The sequence below is a fragment of the Epinephelus lanceolatus genome, chromosome 20 (assembly GCF_041903045.1).
Source record: "Epinephelus lanceolatus isolate andai-2023 chromosome 20, ASM4190304v1, whole genome shotgun sequence".
NCBI classification, from domain to species: domain Eukaryota; kingdom Metazoa; phylum Chordata; class Actinopteri; order Perciformes; family Serranidae; genus Epinephelus; species Epinephelus lanceolatus.
Window position 1 is genome coordinate 8,489,608 of NC_135753.1, and position 19,467 is coordinate 8,509,074.

The 19,467-nt window shown below is 38.0% G+C and overlaps 1 protein-coding gene across 1 annotated transcript in view; it reads left to right on the plus strand.

Moving 5' to 3' along the window:
- LOC117264959 (vasoactive intestinal polypeptide receptor 2-like) overlaps positions 1-15,334 on the plus strand; it is a 72,640-nt gene extending 57,306 nt beyond the window's left edge. The window contains exons 5-13 of the mRNA XM_033639300.2: positions 2,625-2,722; positions 4,121-4,259; positions 5,093-5,243; positions 6,966-7,026; positions 8,507-8,576; positions 10,205-10,296; positions 10,878-11,016; positions 11,770-11,811; positions 11,896-15,334. Coding sequence (XP_033495191.2) covers positions 2,625-2,722; positions 4,121-4,259; positions 5,093-5,243; positions 6,966-7,026; positions 8,507-8,576; positions 10,205-10,296; positions 10,878-11,016; positions 11,770-11,811; positions 11,896-12,069 — 966 coding nt within the window. The 3' untranslated portion in view covers positions 12,070-15,334. The remainder of the gene's footprint in view (positions 1-2,624; positions 2,723-4,120; positions 4,260-5,092; positions 5,244-6,965; positions 7,027-8,506; positions 8,577-10,204; positions 10,297-10,877; positions 11,017-11,769; positions 11,812-11,895) is intronic.
- Positions 15,335-19,467: the final 4,133 nt, after the last annotated feature.

Genomic DNA, 19,467 nt, shown 5'->3' on the forward strand with positions numbered 1-19,467 from the left:
GGTATACAATTCATATCAGATAATCAATATTTAAAATGCTGTTGAATAAATACTACAATAAAGACAATTAATCTTTAAATACAATAAATAAATTACAATAAATTCTTACAATCATTATTGAATGGTAAAAACACATAGGCCTAAATAAGCAAAAGAATGCAAAGAACAATAACATGTTACAACATTTAATAACATAAGAATATATCTTCTACTGAGACTGAATATTGGCCATTAGACATTCGCCAAATGAATTACATTTCATATTTAACCACTACAGAGATATCAGCCATGAATTTCAAAAGGACTACCCGAGAGAGGCTGCTCTCTGGGGCAGCCTGAGCGCTTGTTTATTATCTATGTGCGTTGACACCGCTAGATGACAGGGGTGTCAGCGCTCATAAACACCGCTGTCATCTAGCGGACCTCAGTCACATTCAACTGGGCTCTATATTAAAACATCGACCACGGGTCTGACGTTTAAACTACACATGAAAACACTACGTTCCGTGACAACACAACAGTTACATATCGGTAATTATGGCTTACAATTGTGCGCCTTTCCCTCACTTGTCATTTTCCGATGATTGTTGCGAAATACATGCTGGGATACCTGGCTGTCTGAAGTCCGCACAAGTCTGCCCCGATGCATCCCCAGTGAAATGGGTGTGGCGAGAACACATCCGGGAATTTGGACTGAACTTGGCTAGATGTGAACTTTGAATTGGAACAGTACTTGGGCTGTGACTGATGACGTGTCACAAGTCCACAAGAACAGAAGTTGCATAGAACGCATATTGAGAAACGGCTATGGCCTTGTAAAAGATTATGTTTGTTTCTTTTAGTTGGCGAGAATGCGTCGCCGCAAATGCGACAAACATTCACTAACTTTGACGGCGTTTTCTGCGAGTGCGGCTGAACCATTTTGTACCGCTACACGTGTTTCTAGTCGGACTATGTTTACAAGCACAAGAGTTCAGTGAGCCACCGAAGGACCGCCCTGCGGATTTACTATTGGTTCTGCAATGTAGGGAGTTTTTTTGAACTCTGAAATTGTATCCGCCCATCTAAACACAAAATCAGGGAGAAAGTCATCAGTCTTTAGTTAAGCAAAGCGTCTGAAGACTGACTTGTGAGTCTAGTACTGTAGCTACTTGAACCAGTGATGAGTAATTTAGCCTACACATAATTTTATTTGCTACCTTGTTTTGTCTTGATTTTTCTCTCTCTCCTCCTCTATTTCTTTTTTCCTTACCTGTTTTTTTTTCTTCTCTATTATGTGATTTCATTGATGTTTTGACAGGGGAATTTCTTTGATAAGTCTTTAGTGGCTTCTAACCTCTCCGGCACTTTTCTTTTTTTAATCTTGTAAATTTTATACTGTCTGTTTTTAACATTATGTGCAAATAAACTAATCTAAACTAAAACTAAACATTATTCATCCCGTTATGCGTTGCCATGCATGTGTCCTCCTCCTGCAGCTGCCACGGTGTTGGCCTTTTCTGTAACGTTGCTTTTCTTCTCCTCATATTTTAGGAGAATTAATCTCTGATCCTCACGAGAAATACTTTTGTTTCCTCACATACAGCGCTCTGTGAGGACGCTCAGTGATGCTCAGTGACGCTGCGCTTCTCTCACGATTGTGATTGGTCCGCTGCGTGCACGTTCACGGCTCTTGATAAAGCAACACTGGGTTGAGTTACCGAGTTGATATCCAGCATCGTGATACCAATTATCCTGATTGCCATTGTCAGGGTTAGTCAACCCAGGATAGGTCTGGGTAACCCAGGAAAGATTGATCTCGCTTTGTGCTACAGGCCCCAGGCAACAGCTTTGTTTACTTGTTGAAGGAGTAAACAATAATTATTCAGGCAGCCACTTTATTGATGTAATATGTAGATAACAGAACTAGAGAGCAGCGCCCTCTAGTGGCTTTATATTTTGTTTTTCTAGAAAGCACAACCAGAAAGTAATTATACATTAATTCAAGTACTTGTAGTTTACTCAAGTATTTTCATTTTATGTAATTTTATACTTCTCTGCACTGCATTTATTTGATAAATTTACACTTTGCAGATCTTGATTATTATTACAAAATATAAATAAACTAATAACTTAAGATATATCGTTGTGGGATAAGTCACCCAGCTAGTAACTGCATTAAAATTAGCTCCACCTTTACCAGCTGCAATATTTAAGTGATGTACACATTAATGCATCAATAATTATTATGAAATGGGCCATTCTGCACAGTGAGGGTTGTTTTTTTTTTTTTTACTTTTGGTACTTTAAGAAAATGCTAATACTTTAGTACTTTTACTTTAAGGTCCAGTGTGTAGGATTTAGGGGCATATATTATGGCAGAAATGTCATAATATAATAAGTATTTTATATTTAGTAAGAGTCTTGTATGTATTTTTAGCTTCAACATTTGAGCATCCCTTTTTTTAACAGTTAAATTTGCCTTTGCTTGGATGTTTTGATAGTTGGTTAATGGGCCACAGACAGGGTCAGCCATAACCCACCTATGTAGATATGACACATATTGTGTTCATATTAGCTAATTATGACTTAAGACGTTATTTCACATGTAGTGCACATTTAATGTTTTTCCTCTGTTTGTGCAGCTGGTCTTCTACAGGGTGGTGAGGATCCTGTCCACTCTGGGCCACAGCCTGTCCCTCATCACTCTGCTCACCAGCTCAATCATCATCTGTTTGTTCAGGTAAACACAAACACACAGACACACATACTCACTCATCTGTCCACCAGTCACACAACCACACCAGTCAAACCAGTCAGACAAAACCTCTTAAAATGTTTGAAGTATCTTCAGGTATCACGGTTTGTGTGGAAAATAATTAAAGAGTGAAACATAACTCTGAAAAAGTGAACTGAAATGTTCAAAACAGTATCTGTGAGAATTGAGGTAATGCAAAAGAGAACAACAGTGGCATTATTTGTTAATGTCTTATACTTTTAGTTTCAGATTATTATTTTTTTGTTCATTTTTGGCCTGATCAGCATCATAATTCTGTTTTTCATTCACTGTGTATCAGTTTGTAATATAAATTAACTTTATGCCAAATAGATGAGCATGAATTGCATATTCAAAACATCCTTTTGCAGTGTAAACTAAACTTAAAAAAAAAAAAAAAAAAATGTTGTTCGCAATTTCGGTGAAAATGTATCTGACCAAAAAAAAAAAAGAAGAAGAAGAAGAAAACTGTCCACACACTTCTTCCCATTCTGATTCAAATGAATCTTTTGTGCATTAATATTAACAGCTGTTAACTGGACAGGTTCAGGGCTCCATTGGTGTTGAAAAGTCTGCAAAATCAGATGTTTATGGCAAAAATGCACTATAAAAAACAGCAGAATAGTCACACTCAGAAGTCAAATGCATTTTTTTCATCACTAATTCCTAAAAAGAAAATAAGGAAATAAAATGCAGTCTTCCGCAGTGATGATTCTGTTGCTCCTTATGGTAAGGTGTCAAAGGTATCAAGAATCATTTCAACATCTGCCTTTGATGTCTGCAACCTTGTGTAAAATATTTGTGATACATAAGACATCAAAAATACCTGGAACAATTGTGATTTAGTTTAGATTAAATCATTATGTGGAAGCGTGACATTAACCTCACGTATGTTTCTCCTCCAGCTGAAGTTAATTTAAATGCAGACGTATTATTCTGTGCAAAGAAATGCAGAAAATTTAGATTATGATAGTAAATATTCATGATGATGATCGACAGTTAAGTGTCGAGCATGTGTGCGAGCCTTTAGCTACATCAGGACTTAAGAATAACCTTAAAACATTAAACGCAGGATACTATAAGGATTACTTATAAGCAGACATATACACTCTTCAACACATACACTCACACACGTGTTTCCTAAGACACAGAGCACTCAGGGTGATAACAGTTTGTTGTGTGAGGCTGATGAATACTGCAGCTCAGTCTGGATCGACTCCAGCTGTTCACTCGGCTGCTATCAGCGTGTTTAGATACCACATCCTTCACTTGATTCACACCATGACACCTTCTGTAAACACACCTCTCAATGTTCCTCTGCGTGTCTGTCTGTGTGTGTGTGTGTGTGTACGTCTATACATGCAGGAGGCTCCACTGCACGAGGAACTACATCCATCTGAACTTGTTTTTGTCGTTCATGCTGCGAGCTGTAGCTGTGCTGACCAAAGACACGCTGCTCTTCTCAGACGACCAAAACTCAGACTGCAGCACGCAACCCTCACTGGTGACTTCACACACGTGCACGCACACACACACACACACACACACACACACACATACATTTCACTGTACTTAAGAGGACTTTGTCTTTCAGTTTCTCTATTGTGCTTTGATTTCCACATTGAATATGATATTTTACAGCTTGTTTGAACCCTTAGAGACGCTTTATTAAACTAATACTACACATATTTTGTACTTTTTTCTCTCTCTATGTATATACATGTATAAATGCATGTGTATACTCAACTGTATATCTTCTTGTAAGTATAATTTGTTTTATTTCTTCCTTTACTGTTACCTTTTTATACTATGGTCAATTTTGTTGCCTATTTTAGTTGTTTTTATTCTATTCTAGTTTAAAATATTTCAATATTTGCTTATATTTTTTTCTGTTTGTAGTGTGGAAGGGGCTTAACCTTGAACAATATTTTTGGGTTGCAGTTTACCTGGATTATTTTTTATTTAATATTATTTATTATTTATTTTTAATTTTTTTATGACCAAATAGACTAATCTATTAGTACATGTATGATGTGGTTATTTTCATGCCAGTCAATAGGAAAAGGGTCAGGCCACACCTGAACATATTACATGAGACCTGCTTTCTTGAGGCTTGGCAACCAATCAAAAATGACTAACAAAAGGCAAAAAATTTAGTTGTTAAAAGGTTAATTGTGTGATGCCCTAAATGTGACCCCCAAACCTCCTTTGTGTTCAAGTTCAGTTCAAGTTTTATTGTCATCTAGAATCTACAGGCCTACTATGAAATGTGTGTGTACTGTATAGTCACTGCGAAATGAAATAATGTGATAAAGTATGTTGTTCTTGTTGTTGTAGGTGGGCTGTAAGGCCACGCTGGTGTTCTTCAACTACTTTGTCATGGCCAACTTCTTCTGGCTGCTGGTGGAGGGTCTCTACCTGCACACGCTGCTGCTTGTCGTCCACAGCTACTCCACCCGCCTCTCCATGTACATGATCATCGGCTGGGGTAAGCTGCACCGCAACGGGAGCACTGCAACATACTCTGTTGGTTTTTACAACCTGGGTCTTTCTTAGTTTTAGGCTATAATTAATATTAAACTTTTCTATAACGAAGTTAATTGCTGAAATCTGGAGATTGGCAGGGCAGGGAGCATGATCAGTAGAACATGTATTTAAAAAACACAACTGTGGCACATATTTTGCCCTGTGCTGGCTGTGATGCAGAATTTTGTTGTTTGCTGACAGAAAGAGGAGTAGGAAGAGATTCACCTGTTTTCTTACTGTTTAGCATTTCACTGCTAACTGAAAGTAAAAACAACCTGAGAAACACCAGCGTGGACGCACATTTTAAAATTTAGCCAGCCAAGTGTGGACTAACATCAGGTTTACACTCAATGCAAAAGTGTTGCGAAGAGCGATGATTTTTCTTTGAGCCCTGCTCACTTCCTTTTGGCACCCATGTCGACCAACTGGGCTATTCATAGTGGACACACCACAGCACTGTGAGCTCTGTGGTCGGCTCCCAATCTGCAGCGACAGTTTTGGTAGCTGGTCTATTTTTTTCTGGCAAAAAAAAACCCAACTCACTGATATTCTATCATAAGCAATATAAAGGACACATTAGACATGATATAAAACATCTGTTTATGATATATGATAAGATATGCATCCATGCAGATAAAGCTTTATGTGTGATTAGAAAAGATGACAGGCACAAAACAATGTGCTTCTGGTGTGAACAGCCAGGCGACTGCTGATGGATGGCTGTGCAACAAGTGACATATCAGGGCGCTTCCACGTCTAGTGTAAACATTGCATAACAAGCAACACATAGATTGCACCACTTTTCACAAGTATTTTAGAATTTTCATTTAAACAAAAAATTACTGCATCAGAATAATTTGAAAGATGTTAATAAGCACCTAAAAATAGTAGCTGCTTTAAAGGAAACATGGTGGCTTTCAAGGACAAGCTCAGCATTTTGGAAAATATTCACTTTCTTGCCAAGAGTTTGAGGAGAACATCAATAAAACTCATGTCTGTACAGTAAATACAAAGTTGTAGACTGCAACTGGTTAGCTTAGCTTAGCGTAAAGTCTGGAAATGGGGGGAAATGGCTAGCCTCCATCCAAAGGTAACGAAGCCTAGATTCACCTCTAAAGTTCACTGATTAACACGTTATGTTTTGTTTAGTTAAAATGTTAAAAAAATGTAGCTGCTTACTTTGTGCTAAGCTAAGCTAACCAGCTAGTGGTGGTAGCTTCATATTTTCCGCACAGACAGTAGAGTGGTATCGACCCTCTCATGTAGATTTTAGGAAGCAAGACCAAGAGCAAAAGTATTGCATCATTGCGGCTGAAAATGTCTTGCAAAAACACTCTTGTACGCACAGACAGAAAGACAGACAGAGTGTCATGCTGGTGAGGCAGACCAGTGTATTTCATGAAAGGTCGGGTGGTAGCAAGCTGGTGGTAAACAGTCTCCTGGCTCCTCTGTGTTCACTCAGCTCCATTCTGCTGCCATGTGACACGTCCTTCCACCATCCATCACCACTTTACCCACACTTCCTCTCTAATGCATCAACACTCAGCTCCAGCTGTTTAATGTACATCTGTGTGTGTGTGTGTGTGTGTGTGTGTGTGTGTGTGTGTGTGTGTGTGTGTGTGGCACCTCGTGAGGATGTGCAGACTGAGAATCTAAACAGACTTCCTCTCCTCTCTCCTCTCAGGAATCCCTTTTGTTTTCATGGTAGCGTGGATCATATGTAGGATAAACCTGGAGGACACAAGGTAAGTCTATGTTGTTTAGCATTTTAATGAACATAAAGACTGTCGGCCTCTAGTGGCCTCTACCAGCACAGCAGCCAGGATAACAGACAAAAAAAAAAAGAAGTAAAATCTGATGACATGAAATGACATTAAGTTATATAATCTATCATAGGTTAGTTTCTTTCTGATGTCAGGTGTTTACACTGTAGAAAAACAAGACATATAGTATTGTCATGTCCTTCATTACGTTGCAAACCGATTTAAAGTCTCTCTCCACTCAAAATGTGTTTATTGTTCCTTCACTGTTCGACCCCAGTTGTGCAGAATTATGTCTGTGCAGAGTTTGTTTTCACATTAATCTGTTAAAGGATGGAAAGTTTCTCTATGCTCAACTGAAATCTCAGTTTATCACATTTCTGGATGCACCAGAAAGGTTTTATGACATCACAACTAGTTTGGAGCCAATCACAGTCCAGTATGCAGCTTTTAGAAGTATGATGTGGAAACTTGAAGGCTCCCAAGCACAGACACTGAGAATTGACTTTCCACTGTTTGCAGTACTTGTGTTTATCTCTTATTTGTTCTCAATATGTTTATTGCTATGCACTAAAGCACAGTCTTTTTATGTGAAAATCTACTTGGCAATAAATTTGATTCTGATTGTGAAGATTGTAAGATCTTTTCAGACAGAAAAAAAAGCAAAACCGAAGAATTAAAGATCCCCTTCAGTCATAATCAATCAATCAATCAATTTTATTTATAAAGCCCAATATCACAAATCACAATTTGCCTCACAGGGCTTTACAGCATACGACATCCCTCTGTCCTTTGGACCCTCACAGCGGATAAGGAAAAACTCCCCCAAAAAAAACCCTTTAACGGGGAAAAAAAACGGTAGAAACCTCAGGAAGAGCAACTGAGGAGGGATCCCTCGTCCAGGACAGACAGATGTGCAATAGATGTCGTACAGAACAGATCAGCATAATAAATTAACAGTAATCCGTATGACACAATGAGACAGAGAGAGAGAGAGAGAGAGAGAGAGATGCAGGTAATGACAGTAGCTTACAACAACATTATTGAAAGTAATAATATTATAGTTATAGTTCTGGCTACTGTGGTACAATATGTTGAAAGTATGTATTAATATCTGGCAGTATACATGTGTGACAATAGTCATATGTGTATAATAACAAGAAAATACTCTGTATACACTTGGAATAATATTTTGTCACATATGTTGTTGTTGTTGTTGTTTTTTTTTACAAAATAGTTCAATGAATTAGTTGCAACCTTTAAAACATCCTCTTGTTGAAAAATCCAGAATCTGTAAATGCAAACATTGTTTCAAACTGCTGGACTAGTGTTGTCATCATGCTGGAGTTCCTAACTTCAAGAAAATACCCAGATGTTTAGATCGCTTATAAACTGAGACAGCTCGGGTTTTAAATATACTAAAAAAAAACTATGAAACCTCACTGATTTATTTTCTTCTTTTCAGGTGTTGGGAGATGAATGACAACCCTGTCCCCAACAGACTGATGAATTGGCCCATCATGGCGTCTGTCATTGTGAGTCAACAATTTATTAGAATGAGGTTACAAATTCAGTTTTTCTGTCATGACTTAGTTTTATTTAGTCCTACTACAGTATTTATTTAAAGATGCAAATTTAGTAATATCCACTATATACACTTACACAGGACAGTCTCAGTCGGATTTCCAGTTTCAACCCCATAAACTCTTTGCAGTTGGATTTTTATTATTTTATAGAACTTGAACAGTAGATTCAGGAAACTAACAGTTGACATCCATCATCACTTTGACCTGCTGCGCTTCACTTTAATTATCTCTATCACTTTATCACTCTTCCTGTTTCCATTATTCAGCTGCATGTACTGAAAGAAAATATTTTTATCATTAGTATGACATCTCAGTGCGTCTGCCTTCCAGTGCAGACTGGAGATAACAGGAAGAGATAAGCTTCAGATAAGGTTCAATCATTCAGCAGTTTATTTCCTAACATGTTGGAAAGCAGATAATTAATCAGAACTCGTTGTCATCCTGAACTTTATTTCTCTGTTCCCTCCCTTTCTTCACTTAAGTAAAAGTACTAATACCACACTGTAAAAAATACAAGCAAAAGTCCTGTATTGAAACTGTTACTTACTGCTGTCGTTGGCTGAGGTGGAGCTCATTTTGAACTATGAATTAATAATTATTTTCAGCAATCTGCAGATTATTTTCTCTATTAATCAATTAATTGATTGGTTTGTAAAAATAGTGAAAAAGTGAGAAATTGTTAACATTATTCAAAGGAAAAGGAGCAAATCTTCACAAATACTTCATAGTATGACTAACAATTATCAGAATAGTTTTTATCTGTCAACTGACTAATTGATTATCTAGAAAGTGACTATTAACTTCAGTTATTAAATAGGTGCAGTGAAGTAAAAAGCACAATATCTCTCTCTGAAATGTAGTGGAGTAGAGGTACAAAATGGCATGAAAAGAACAGACTTAAGGAAAGTAAAAGCACCTAAAATATGTCCTGAAGTGCTGTACTACTGGTAGTTACATTCCACCACTGGAAACCACTTTACGTTTTCTGGACTAAGCACCTGGATAGAAAAGACGTGTAATTACTTTACATTTGTTGTTCAAAGAAGATGTATGTGACATTCAGAGCATATCTATGATTCAGAGTCTGAGGTGGGATTGTCTGCACATGGTTTTCAACATGAAAGTGGCTGAGCTGGCAGCTAGCACCTAACTTTGCTAACTTATTAAGCAATGCTAACAGAGCTAACAGTGTTTAACAAGGGGAGAATAGAGGATGTGCGCTACACTTCTGTGGCGATGCCATCCTGATTTCAGCTGTACCCGTCCTACGAATGCAGTGCAGAGTGGTGGCAATTAGCTAGCCAGTGGGACAAACTCTCAGGGACATCACAGCAACCCACTGCGAAGCTTTATCTTTAGATATCAACTAGTGGTTTCCTGCTGTATTAATGTTCTGAATGTTGCATACAGCTCCTAAAATAGTTAATTTGAAATGTTAAGTATCTAAATAGGTGTCACCAAGACAAGTCTTTGTGGCCATGTCACAGCTGATCTGATTCTGTTCTTTCTATTGTTGAAGAACAAACTCTATTTACTAACACGTGTCTGTCATCCTTTCTTTTTTGTTTCTCTACAAGATCAACTTCATCCTGTTCATCAGCATCATCCGCATCCTGGTGCAGAAACTGCGCTGCACTGATGTTGGAGGAAATGAACAGTCGCAGTACAGGTACATATTTTACCTCTGACCCTTTATTGATTAGATTTCTATATTTTAAGGGCTTTCAAGTGACATGGTGAACCATCTGTCAGCCACATTGTAGTGTTTCTAAACTTGGACATCTGTTTGGAAACCTTCATTTTGAGGTCTACCTGTTGGCAGCCTCTGGGGCTGAGAAATGTATCCAATGCAGAAGTGCCACTAACTGCAGTTCCTCTAATGGCCACATGAGCATGGCTCCAAAACAGATCCCCACAGAACCTCAGTCAGATCCACCCTTCGCGCCTTCGCAGCTTTACCCTCTCGTCCAAATATGGTCACGTATGCCTCCAAAAAATTCAAATGCCAACAGCCAAAATGCTGAACATGAGGCTTATAAATGAGTGTCCACAAACCAACATTTTTTGGAGGAGAGAAGGAACAAAGTGCTACACTTTACACTAAACACTAAGGCCCAGAAACAAAAATGTTGTCAATAACAGAAGCATTTGGAAACACTGTTGGACTATCATGGTCTGACAAATAAATCTAGGCCCATACCCTATTGAGTTTTTGATTTCTGCATCAATGTGTGTGTGTGTTTTCTGTAGACGTCTGGCTAAGTCCACCCTCCTGCTGATCCCTCTGTTTGGGGTGAACTATGTGGTGTTTGTGTACCTGATGGAACCGGCTGACAAAAACATGAAGCACATCAAGATCTTCTTTGAACTTGCCCTGGGATCATTCCAGGTAGACATAATATAACAGGTTTCACTTATTTTACATTATATACAGAAGTACACAAACATGCACATTTTTAGATAAACATCAAAATGCTTAATAGACAGGGTAAAAATATGGAGTAGACAAACAGTAGACCAAATCCTCTCCATTGATTGGTTGGACATTAAAGGGTTCAAGGTTTTATTTGTCCCTAAATAATTTGTCTGTCTTGCATGTTAAGGCTTCCATATAGAAATACATATTGCAGAAACAGGCATGAAGGGCTTAGTGCCGACAAGTAACAAACATCAAATGTGTTCAGATATGTGCAACACCATCCTTGCATTCTGAGTTTAGGAGATTCACTGACAGAGATGGAAGAGTTTTTATACCTATTTAGGTATCTCCTACTGTTTTGAACAGAAACCCTGTGGTGTCTCCCAGAACTCCAAAAGTTTGATCTATCTGATTTTGTCCACTTTTGAAAAGACACGAAGACTGTTTATTGCCAGTGTAGTAACTTAAATAGAGCTTCAATTCTTATTTGTTTGTGTCTTCATCATCTTAAAACTTGGTCTTAACTATTGCAGTTGCCTCCTGAGATGTTAATGTTTTAAAAATCCTCAAAATTCACAGCTAATCATTATCTTAAAAATCATTTTTGCCTCTATATCGGAGCCCTTATGTTGGTACAGTACATGTCATTTCTTTAAATTCAAAGCTGTACAAAACTATAAGCTGATGTTTAGTCAGTAATAGTTTTGTATGTGTGTGTTTTAGGGTCTGATTGTGGCTACCCTCTATTGCTTCCTCAACAGTGAGGTGAGTCTACACACACACAGGTTTTCAAGCATTTAATTCTCCACCTTGCAGACACTAAACTTTTCTTTGCTGGTGTATAATAAGGTCCAGAGCGAGCTGAGGAGGACATGGAGGAGTTTATCTCTCAAGCGTTATGTGGGGCGGGACTACAGGCTGCATACCATGTCGGTCAGCCGAAACGGCACTGAAAACTCTGCTCAGTTTCCCAGAAACTCCCGAGCCCAGTCCATCCTGCAGACTGAAGTCACTGTGCTCTGACCGGGGACAGAGACAGCCTCTTCATAAAGACTCTCAGCACTGATGCTCATATGTAGAGCGACTCAGAAGGCAGGTGAAGTTCAAAGTCGTACTCAAGGACCCTTTTTATAGACATATCGGTTGCTCCTGCAGGGAATGAACCTGTGACCTGCAGAAGATTCTAAGGCTAAGGACTTCTTGTTGGACTGTGTATGCCTCCAGAAGAAGTAATAACCTAAAAGATTTTCATTAGAATAAATGTCTGTTAAGTCACTATCTATCACTGAATGAGGTAGCTTAATGGCAATTGAGCCTACAGCCCACTGGTGAAAGCCCTTGCATTTGCATCACAACAGGGTGTCTGTGGCAACATTCCCAGGAAAAAATCAAAAGGCGCGCACAGTTAGTGATGCCTTTCTCATCACTCAGCAGTGGTTGGTTCGCCAGAGAGGGTAGGTGAAGCTAGCGCAGCCAACTTGCTCTTTAAATCGCTTCTTTTTTTTGCCTGGTCTCTGCTGGCGTTGCGATTAAACTCTTACTATGGCACAACAAACAAACAAAAAAACAAACAAACAAAAATGATATAGGGCGATAACTACAGATGATGACACTTCAAAAAACAGTGCAAAACCAAAGAAAAAAAAAATTCGCCAACTGACTCGTCACACAGGCGACACTTTCTGGACCTCCGGAAAGTGAGATAAAAAAACAACAACACACCTGCAATTACCAATTATCACCATAGGTGCCGCCAAGAAGAACAAAACAGATGCTTGTGATTGTAACTTTAACATCACTGTCTTCTGCATTTTATTAAATCTTGACACACATGAAACAGTGCCTGCTGAAATCATGATGAACAGAGACCTGCATCAGCTAACTATATTTTAAGTCTACCTTTCATATCATTAAACATAAAAAAGTTACAAATGAAGAGTCCAAAATACTGCGTCAATTATGGAGAAAATGAACACGCTTACATATTATCATTTGTCTCAGACATTTCTATTTTCTATGTGTTCCGAGCTCTCATGGGTTTCATTATTGATTTACCCTCTCAATGCACCTGAGAAAATGTTTACTGTGCTTACCACCAAGAGGACGGCCGTCACCCTGTCCGACTCTGACAGAAGTGGTGGTCGACCTTGGCCTGGCCAGAGGGAGGCAGAGGGGATGAGGCAGACCTCAACCTCATCCTCGATAAGGGGCACTTCCTTGTCATATTCCCAGCCTTCAACAGTGGAGTTCAGCTGGTATACCACCACCGGAGGGTTGGTGCTCAGCAGCAATAGCCATTCGGGCTGAGCGCAGTTAAATATGGGCCCCATCTTGGGAAGGAACACACAAGGGCACAACCTGCCACATGGCTGAGTGCAGAGGCCTGCATAGAAGAAGAGGAGAAAAAGGGTAATAATGGTCGGACGGTGCCTCTTTGTCTTTGAAGAAGGAAGCTGGGTCTTCCTCCTCATTGAGATAATGGTCATCATCCTTATGTAACCTGCCCAGGACTGAGTGGCTGCACCCTCCACTGCTGGTGCCAGTCCAGCATGGAGAGAGTGACCGGACTCTGTGTAGTGCAGCTCAAAAAGCATGTTCCCCATCGTAAGAGACAGTTGTAAAACTGTTGACAGGATGCCTTGAACTGCAAACAAGATCATTTATGTATCTTTATGTATCTTTATTCTGAACTATGTAAAACTTTCCTCAAGAAAAATTATTAAAAAATCTGTGATGTCACCACAATATAGAGTCAGTGAGCTGAGCGGGAACTCGGGGGTGGGGCCAGTGAAAGAAACACTCCTGCACGTTTTCAGTGGGCTGCCCCAAATGTAGAAAACTTTGTCGACATATCCGCCAGATGAGCAGCTCTATTGGAATGAATAGGCATCATCCTAGCATTCGGTATGTAGTTATTAAAATCTATGCACTCAGTTCTCAAAGTCACGGTCAATACATGCGCTAGGGTTTTATAGGGTTCAGGAGCCCTGTGTTTCCTACTCCCTGAATGGACGGTGAGTACCATAAATCTTTTCTCAGATGCTTAGGCGGAGGATAAACCAATAGCAAAGGCTGTTGCAGAGCTACGCACAGACTCATAGAGCTGAAGTTACGTTCAAGTAGCTATCATTTCCGGGATACAGCTGAGTGTTTCATCTGTTACAGTGAAGACAACTGTTTAATAATAAGTGTTTGTACCAGCAGATATTTTAGGTAGGTATATATCTTTTCTTATGTTGTTCTTTTGGTTTTGGAAGAAGAGACTTTTTTACCATACATTTACCATAAAGATTACAAACAAACCATGACGAATTGACGCATAAAAGAAATATGTTGTTTTATCTTATTAACAGCCAAACATGTTGCAGAGAATAACTGATTTTGACAATCATGAATTTATTATCATCTTTATTATTATTATTTTAATTATGTGGGTCCTAAGAAGCAGACTATTTAATGTAAGATTTATCGTAAATATTACCTGCTTACTTGGAATGAAATATTCCAAATAATCAGTCCTCTTGTGGCCATTTTCAGTAAGACACATGGCTGCAGTGGTTCCTGTTTTTTGGCTAGTGATGTTTTATAATGAGGCAGCATCTACTTGCGACCCTCTTTTATATGTCATATGCCACATTTAACCCTTGTTATAGTATATTTGAATAATTTTTGCCAGCCTTAACATGTAAAATGATCCAGTAGTTCAAGAGAAAAAAGATTTGTGTAGCAGAAATACATTTTCTGGTCCATCATCTCATTATTCCTCACATTAATCTTGCAGTCCCTTGTTGGGGTTCTGACTGCACATGTTGGAAACTACTGTCTTATAAACAGAGGAGTTTCATCAGAAAGCATACAGGTTACTGTAACTCATGTAAATCGTTAGTCTTTTTTGTTTGTGTGTTTATTTTTCATATGTAGTTTTTTGTGCCAAAATGAAAGTTTGACCTCTGAGGCTCTTTCATCTTGGGCTTCAGTGTTTCACACCAGAATTTTTCTCCTCAAGATGGAAACAGGATCTGAAACTGTAGACCATCATCAGTCACAAAAACTATTCAATAGAAGACAACTATTGCCTTTAAATGAAATACATTGAATGACGAAAAACAAAAACATACTTTGCCTTGTACAGAGAATGTTTGTTTTGTATTTTATGTCTTGTTTTTTACACAGTTGAGTTTATTAATGTTGGATATGTACATGAGGTGGAGGGAGATTTATAAGCTTTTGAACACAACTGTAAACCTGTGACTCCATAAGTTTTATCTATAAAAGTGTTTATCATGAAGACTGACTCATGTTTGTCCTTTCTCTCACATACATACATACATACACGCTTCATAGCTTCAAAATATTATGCATATGTAGAGACTACTATCTATGACAAACGGCATTAAGAGGCTAAGTAGGCTCGTACCTGTGACACATTCTAAGAAGTCCATATTGAAGTCTAGATGCTTTTTATGCTTTTTAATTAACAGAAGACTTGTGAATGGAAAAACAAGATGAGACAGTCAACAGGGAATATGAGAGCCAAACTCACCCTTTTCTGTGCCAGAGATACTGTCACCAAATATACCGTATTACAAGCTGTGCCAACAACAGTATGAAATGGTATACAATTCTGGCCTCCAAAGTGGGCATGGTCATCTCTACCCTCACATACAATAGGAAGAGAAAGGGTTATAATCCCCTTACCTCATTGGAAGTGAAATAAAGTTTGTGTGGATGGATGGATGGATGGATGGATGAAATCAGATTCAAAACAATACACTATATGCAGTATAAATGTAATGTTTGTTCCTTATTTTGCCGCTTGTTTTTATTAGCTAGCTTAACATTTGATGTCAATCGAGTGTAAGATGAAGAGAGCATGTTGCTAAAACAGAGACATGTCTCCAACAGAGTTAATTTCCTCCTGAAATTTCTCCCATTTCTGTGTCAGAATATTTAGAAGGGTTGGGGCCTGTGAAAAGTGGATCCAATACTTACTTGACTATGGGGCGTAGGAAATGGTCATAATCTGTACTCACACTCGCTTCTCCCATCAGAATGAATAGACTCAGGACTGCCGCTCCGGGGTGGGGCAGTGGTGAAACCCACATGACACAGATACAGGAAATGAAAAAAGTGGGACTTCTCAGTTTATCAACAGTCTCTGGTGCCACCATACCTTTGAATGACCAGGTAAAATAATGTGTGTAAGAACACCCCCATGCCAGTAACTACTGCCGGAAGTTAAAGCCTCCAAAAAAAATGTTTTCATTTTCAAACAAAGTTTTCTTTGACTAAAGTGTTCCTCACTGAATTATAACAAAATTCCACACAAATGTCCAATAAAATAAACTGATGAAGTAACAACTTTTTACTTTCAAAGGTCAACTTCACTGTGACATCATAATGTTCTACAAAAACACTTATCCATAGGATTTGTAGCTTCTTTGCGGCAACATCCATATTTGAAGCATTGTCAGCTGTCATGGCAACATATGAGTCTGGACAGACATGGATGTAAACTGTGACTGCAACTTTACACGAATTAACAGCCATGAGGTGGTTGAACTAGTTTATTTTATTTTAGTGATCATTAGGGGCATATTGTAGTGTTGGGTCTACTGATAAAGAAAATCATGAACATGCCCACATCTGCTTGTGTATTATTTCTTACATAACTGATGACATATCAAAAAAAAAAAAAAGCCAAAAAAAAAAAGTTTATTAGTTACACCTTGCTAGAACAGTCCAGTGTAAAACATTGTAGTAAATACTGTCTTCAAGGACTTAATATTAAATTTTTACTCAAACAGAGTTTGCAAAAACAGATGAAAGTCATTCTTAAGATGATAAAATCACCAGCAGTTTGATTGGTTTTTGGAGTGCACAATTAAAAAAACATGATTTATAAAAAAATTTAAAACTTTCGGATATCTTAACAAAACAACCAACAGATTGATTGATATTACCTTGCACACACACACACACACACACACACACACACACACACACACACACAATATATATATCATAAAAAAACAGAAACAAGTATGTTTTTTTTTGTTTGTTTGTTTTTTTGCAAATGAACCATTCATTTTGTCATCCCAATTTATATCAGTGAGGTTAGAATAACATAACGTCATTCATTTTGAGAAACACATATACTTTTGTCCAAGCTTATTATTTATAGACGCATTTTACAAAAAAGGACCATGTTTTGACTGCCATTTGTTATTTTGTCTTTTCTGGAATGAAATAGACTGTTAACCCCCGCTCAATTTCCAGTTTTCTACCACAAGCTCAAAAGAAAAGTTCTGGTTTAAACTCACACTTTTCGGTCCTTATCTTGTGTTTATCTTTTCATTGGCTGTGGGGTAAACTCATCACTGCTGTGTGTGTTTGTCTGCACTTGACAGCTCACACTGACCCCTGCTGTCAAGGTCAGAGGTCAATGAGGAAGAGAGCATGTTGCTCCACTGGTAAACAGAAGAAAACAAACTGAAGTGTTGGTAGACTTGGTTTCTCCTGGGAGGGGTCGTGTTTATTTGAGGTTGTGAAACATTCAGAAGCATGTCTGAGTGGTAGATATTATCTCGCTTATAGTGGTAAAACTCAAACAGAGCCAAAGACAAGCAAGACTGATACCCGGCAAAGACGTAACCTGGAGCATATATACAAATTCACAAGCAGAGAACAGTGACAGCTGTAGAAAGAGTTCATCATGAGTGATTGGGGAAATGTCAGTCATCATATTACACAGTTAAACTCAGATTAAGTCTGCCTCAGGCTGAGTCATCACAGTTTTATGAGATAAGTGAAGAGCTGAGCTCCACTTTTACTCCTTGCCCTTCTCACATTACCTTTATCAGTGATTTTTAAAAAACATGTTCTTTGGCTCTGTATTTTAAGGTTAGAAGTTTTGAATTATCTCTACCACCAGAGTAGCTTCATCTTTAAGAAATATGTGTATATAAATATACCTTTCCCCAATGTGAAATGTTTTATAAATTCATGTAGTCTGTGCTTACAGCTGACTATCAGTAGGACTTGAGATGTCATAATGCATTTCGGATATTTACAACACCTGCTTATAAATGCCTTTATCATCCAACTTTATTTGGTAAAGTCAAGATATTGATACATTTCGTGCCACAAGTAAAAGAAACATGGTATAAATATCAAATTGGTACTATAAAGGAAATGTAAAGTACATTTATCCAAGTATTATACATAGATATTTTAATTCATACTTCTTCTCCACTACATCTCAGAGGCAAATATTGTGCTTTTATACTGCCTAGACACCTTTATTTAGTTTTACAATTAGAGTTTTTGATCCCCTTTCTGTCCAGTGGTAACCATGTATTTCCAGATGTGTTGATGATGAATGTTTGTGATAAACTGAAAGACGAAGTGTTCCTTTACGTGTTATGAGAATTCTCCTATTTCTTGAGCTAAATAAACTGTTTTAACCCTCGTGGATCAGCTGGAAAGTGCATTGTCACAAAGCTGAAAACAGGGTTATTTTGCTGACACCATGAAAAGTTGACCTTTAAGGACAGCAACGCCACAAACATAATGATCTTGTAGAATATGACGCATAAAGATAAAACTACAACAGTGTTAAAAGGAGTTAAATGAGCACAACCCTAAATATCTACAGCAGTACAACGCAACATACACATTAATGCAGCAGTTATATTAATCAAAAACATCATATGTTAAAACACTGACGGGGAACGTTTACTGCACAATCAGTGTTTTTAATTTGGTGGTAATACTTTGAAGAGTTGGTTGTAGTTTGAGGAAAGTCCCACCTACAAAATATTTGATTGGACAAGCATAACTGCGGCCGTCCTGCCAACCAATCACTTCATAGCATTCGGACTACTGTTATTTCATGGCAACTTGGTGTGATGATGGTGGTAAGTAATTATCCAGCAAATTATGATTTATATAAGTTTATATGAATATACCGCCCATATTTTAATAGTGGTAATAAAACCTTAAACCTTTAAACGATTTACTAAAAAAACAGTGTAAATAACAATGGCGAAATGGTAGCTAGCGTTATATGCTAATACAACTGAAAACGGCTTGCTAACTAAAAGCTAACGTTAGCCACAAGCTACCTGCTAGCTAAAATATTCCGCATTTCAATGGCACCTGTGAGGTTGTGTTTTTGAGAAGCTGAGTAATGTATATTGTAATGTTATAGGACAGAGCCGCACATACTTGGTAGTTAAGTGAATTAACATGAATTAACTTTGATTTTAACACGCAGCTGCTGGCAAATAATGATAATGACAATTAAATATTCTTCTGTTTTTTATTGTCATGTGTGTTAGATTGGGTGGTAGTAGCTGTAGTAAAACTGCTGGTCTACCTTTTAAATAAATAAAAAAAACACTACCAACCACACAAAGG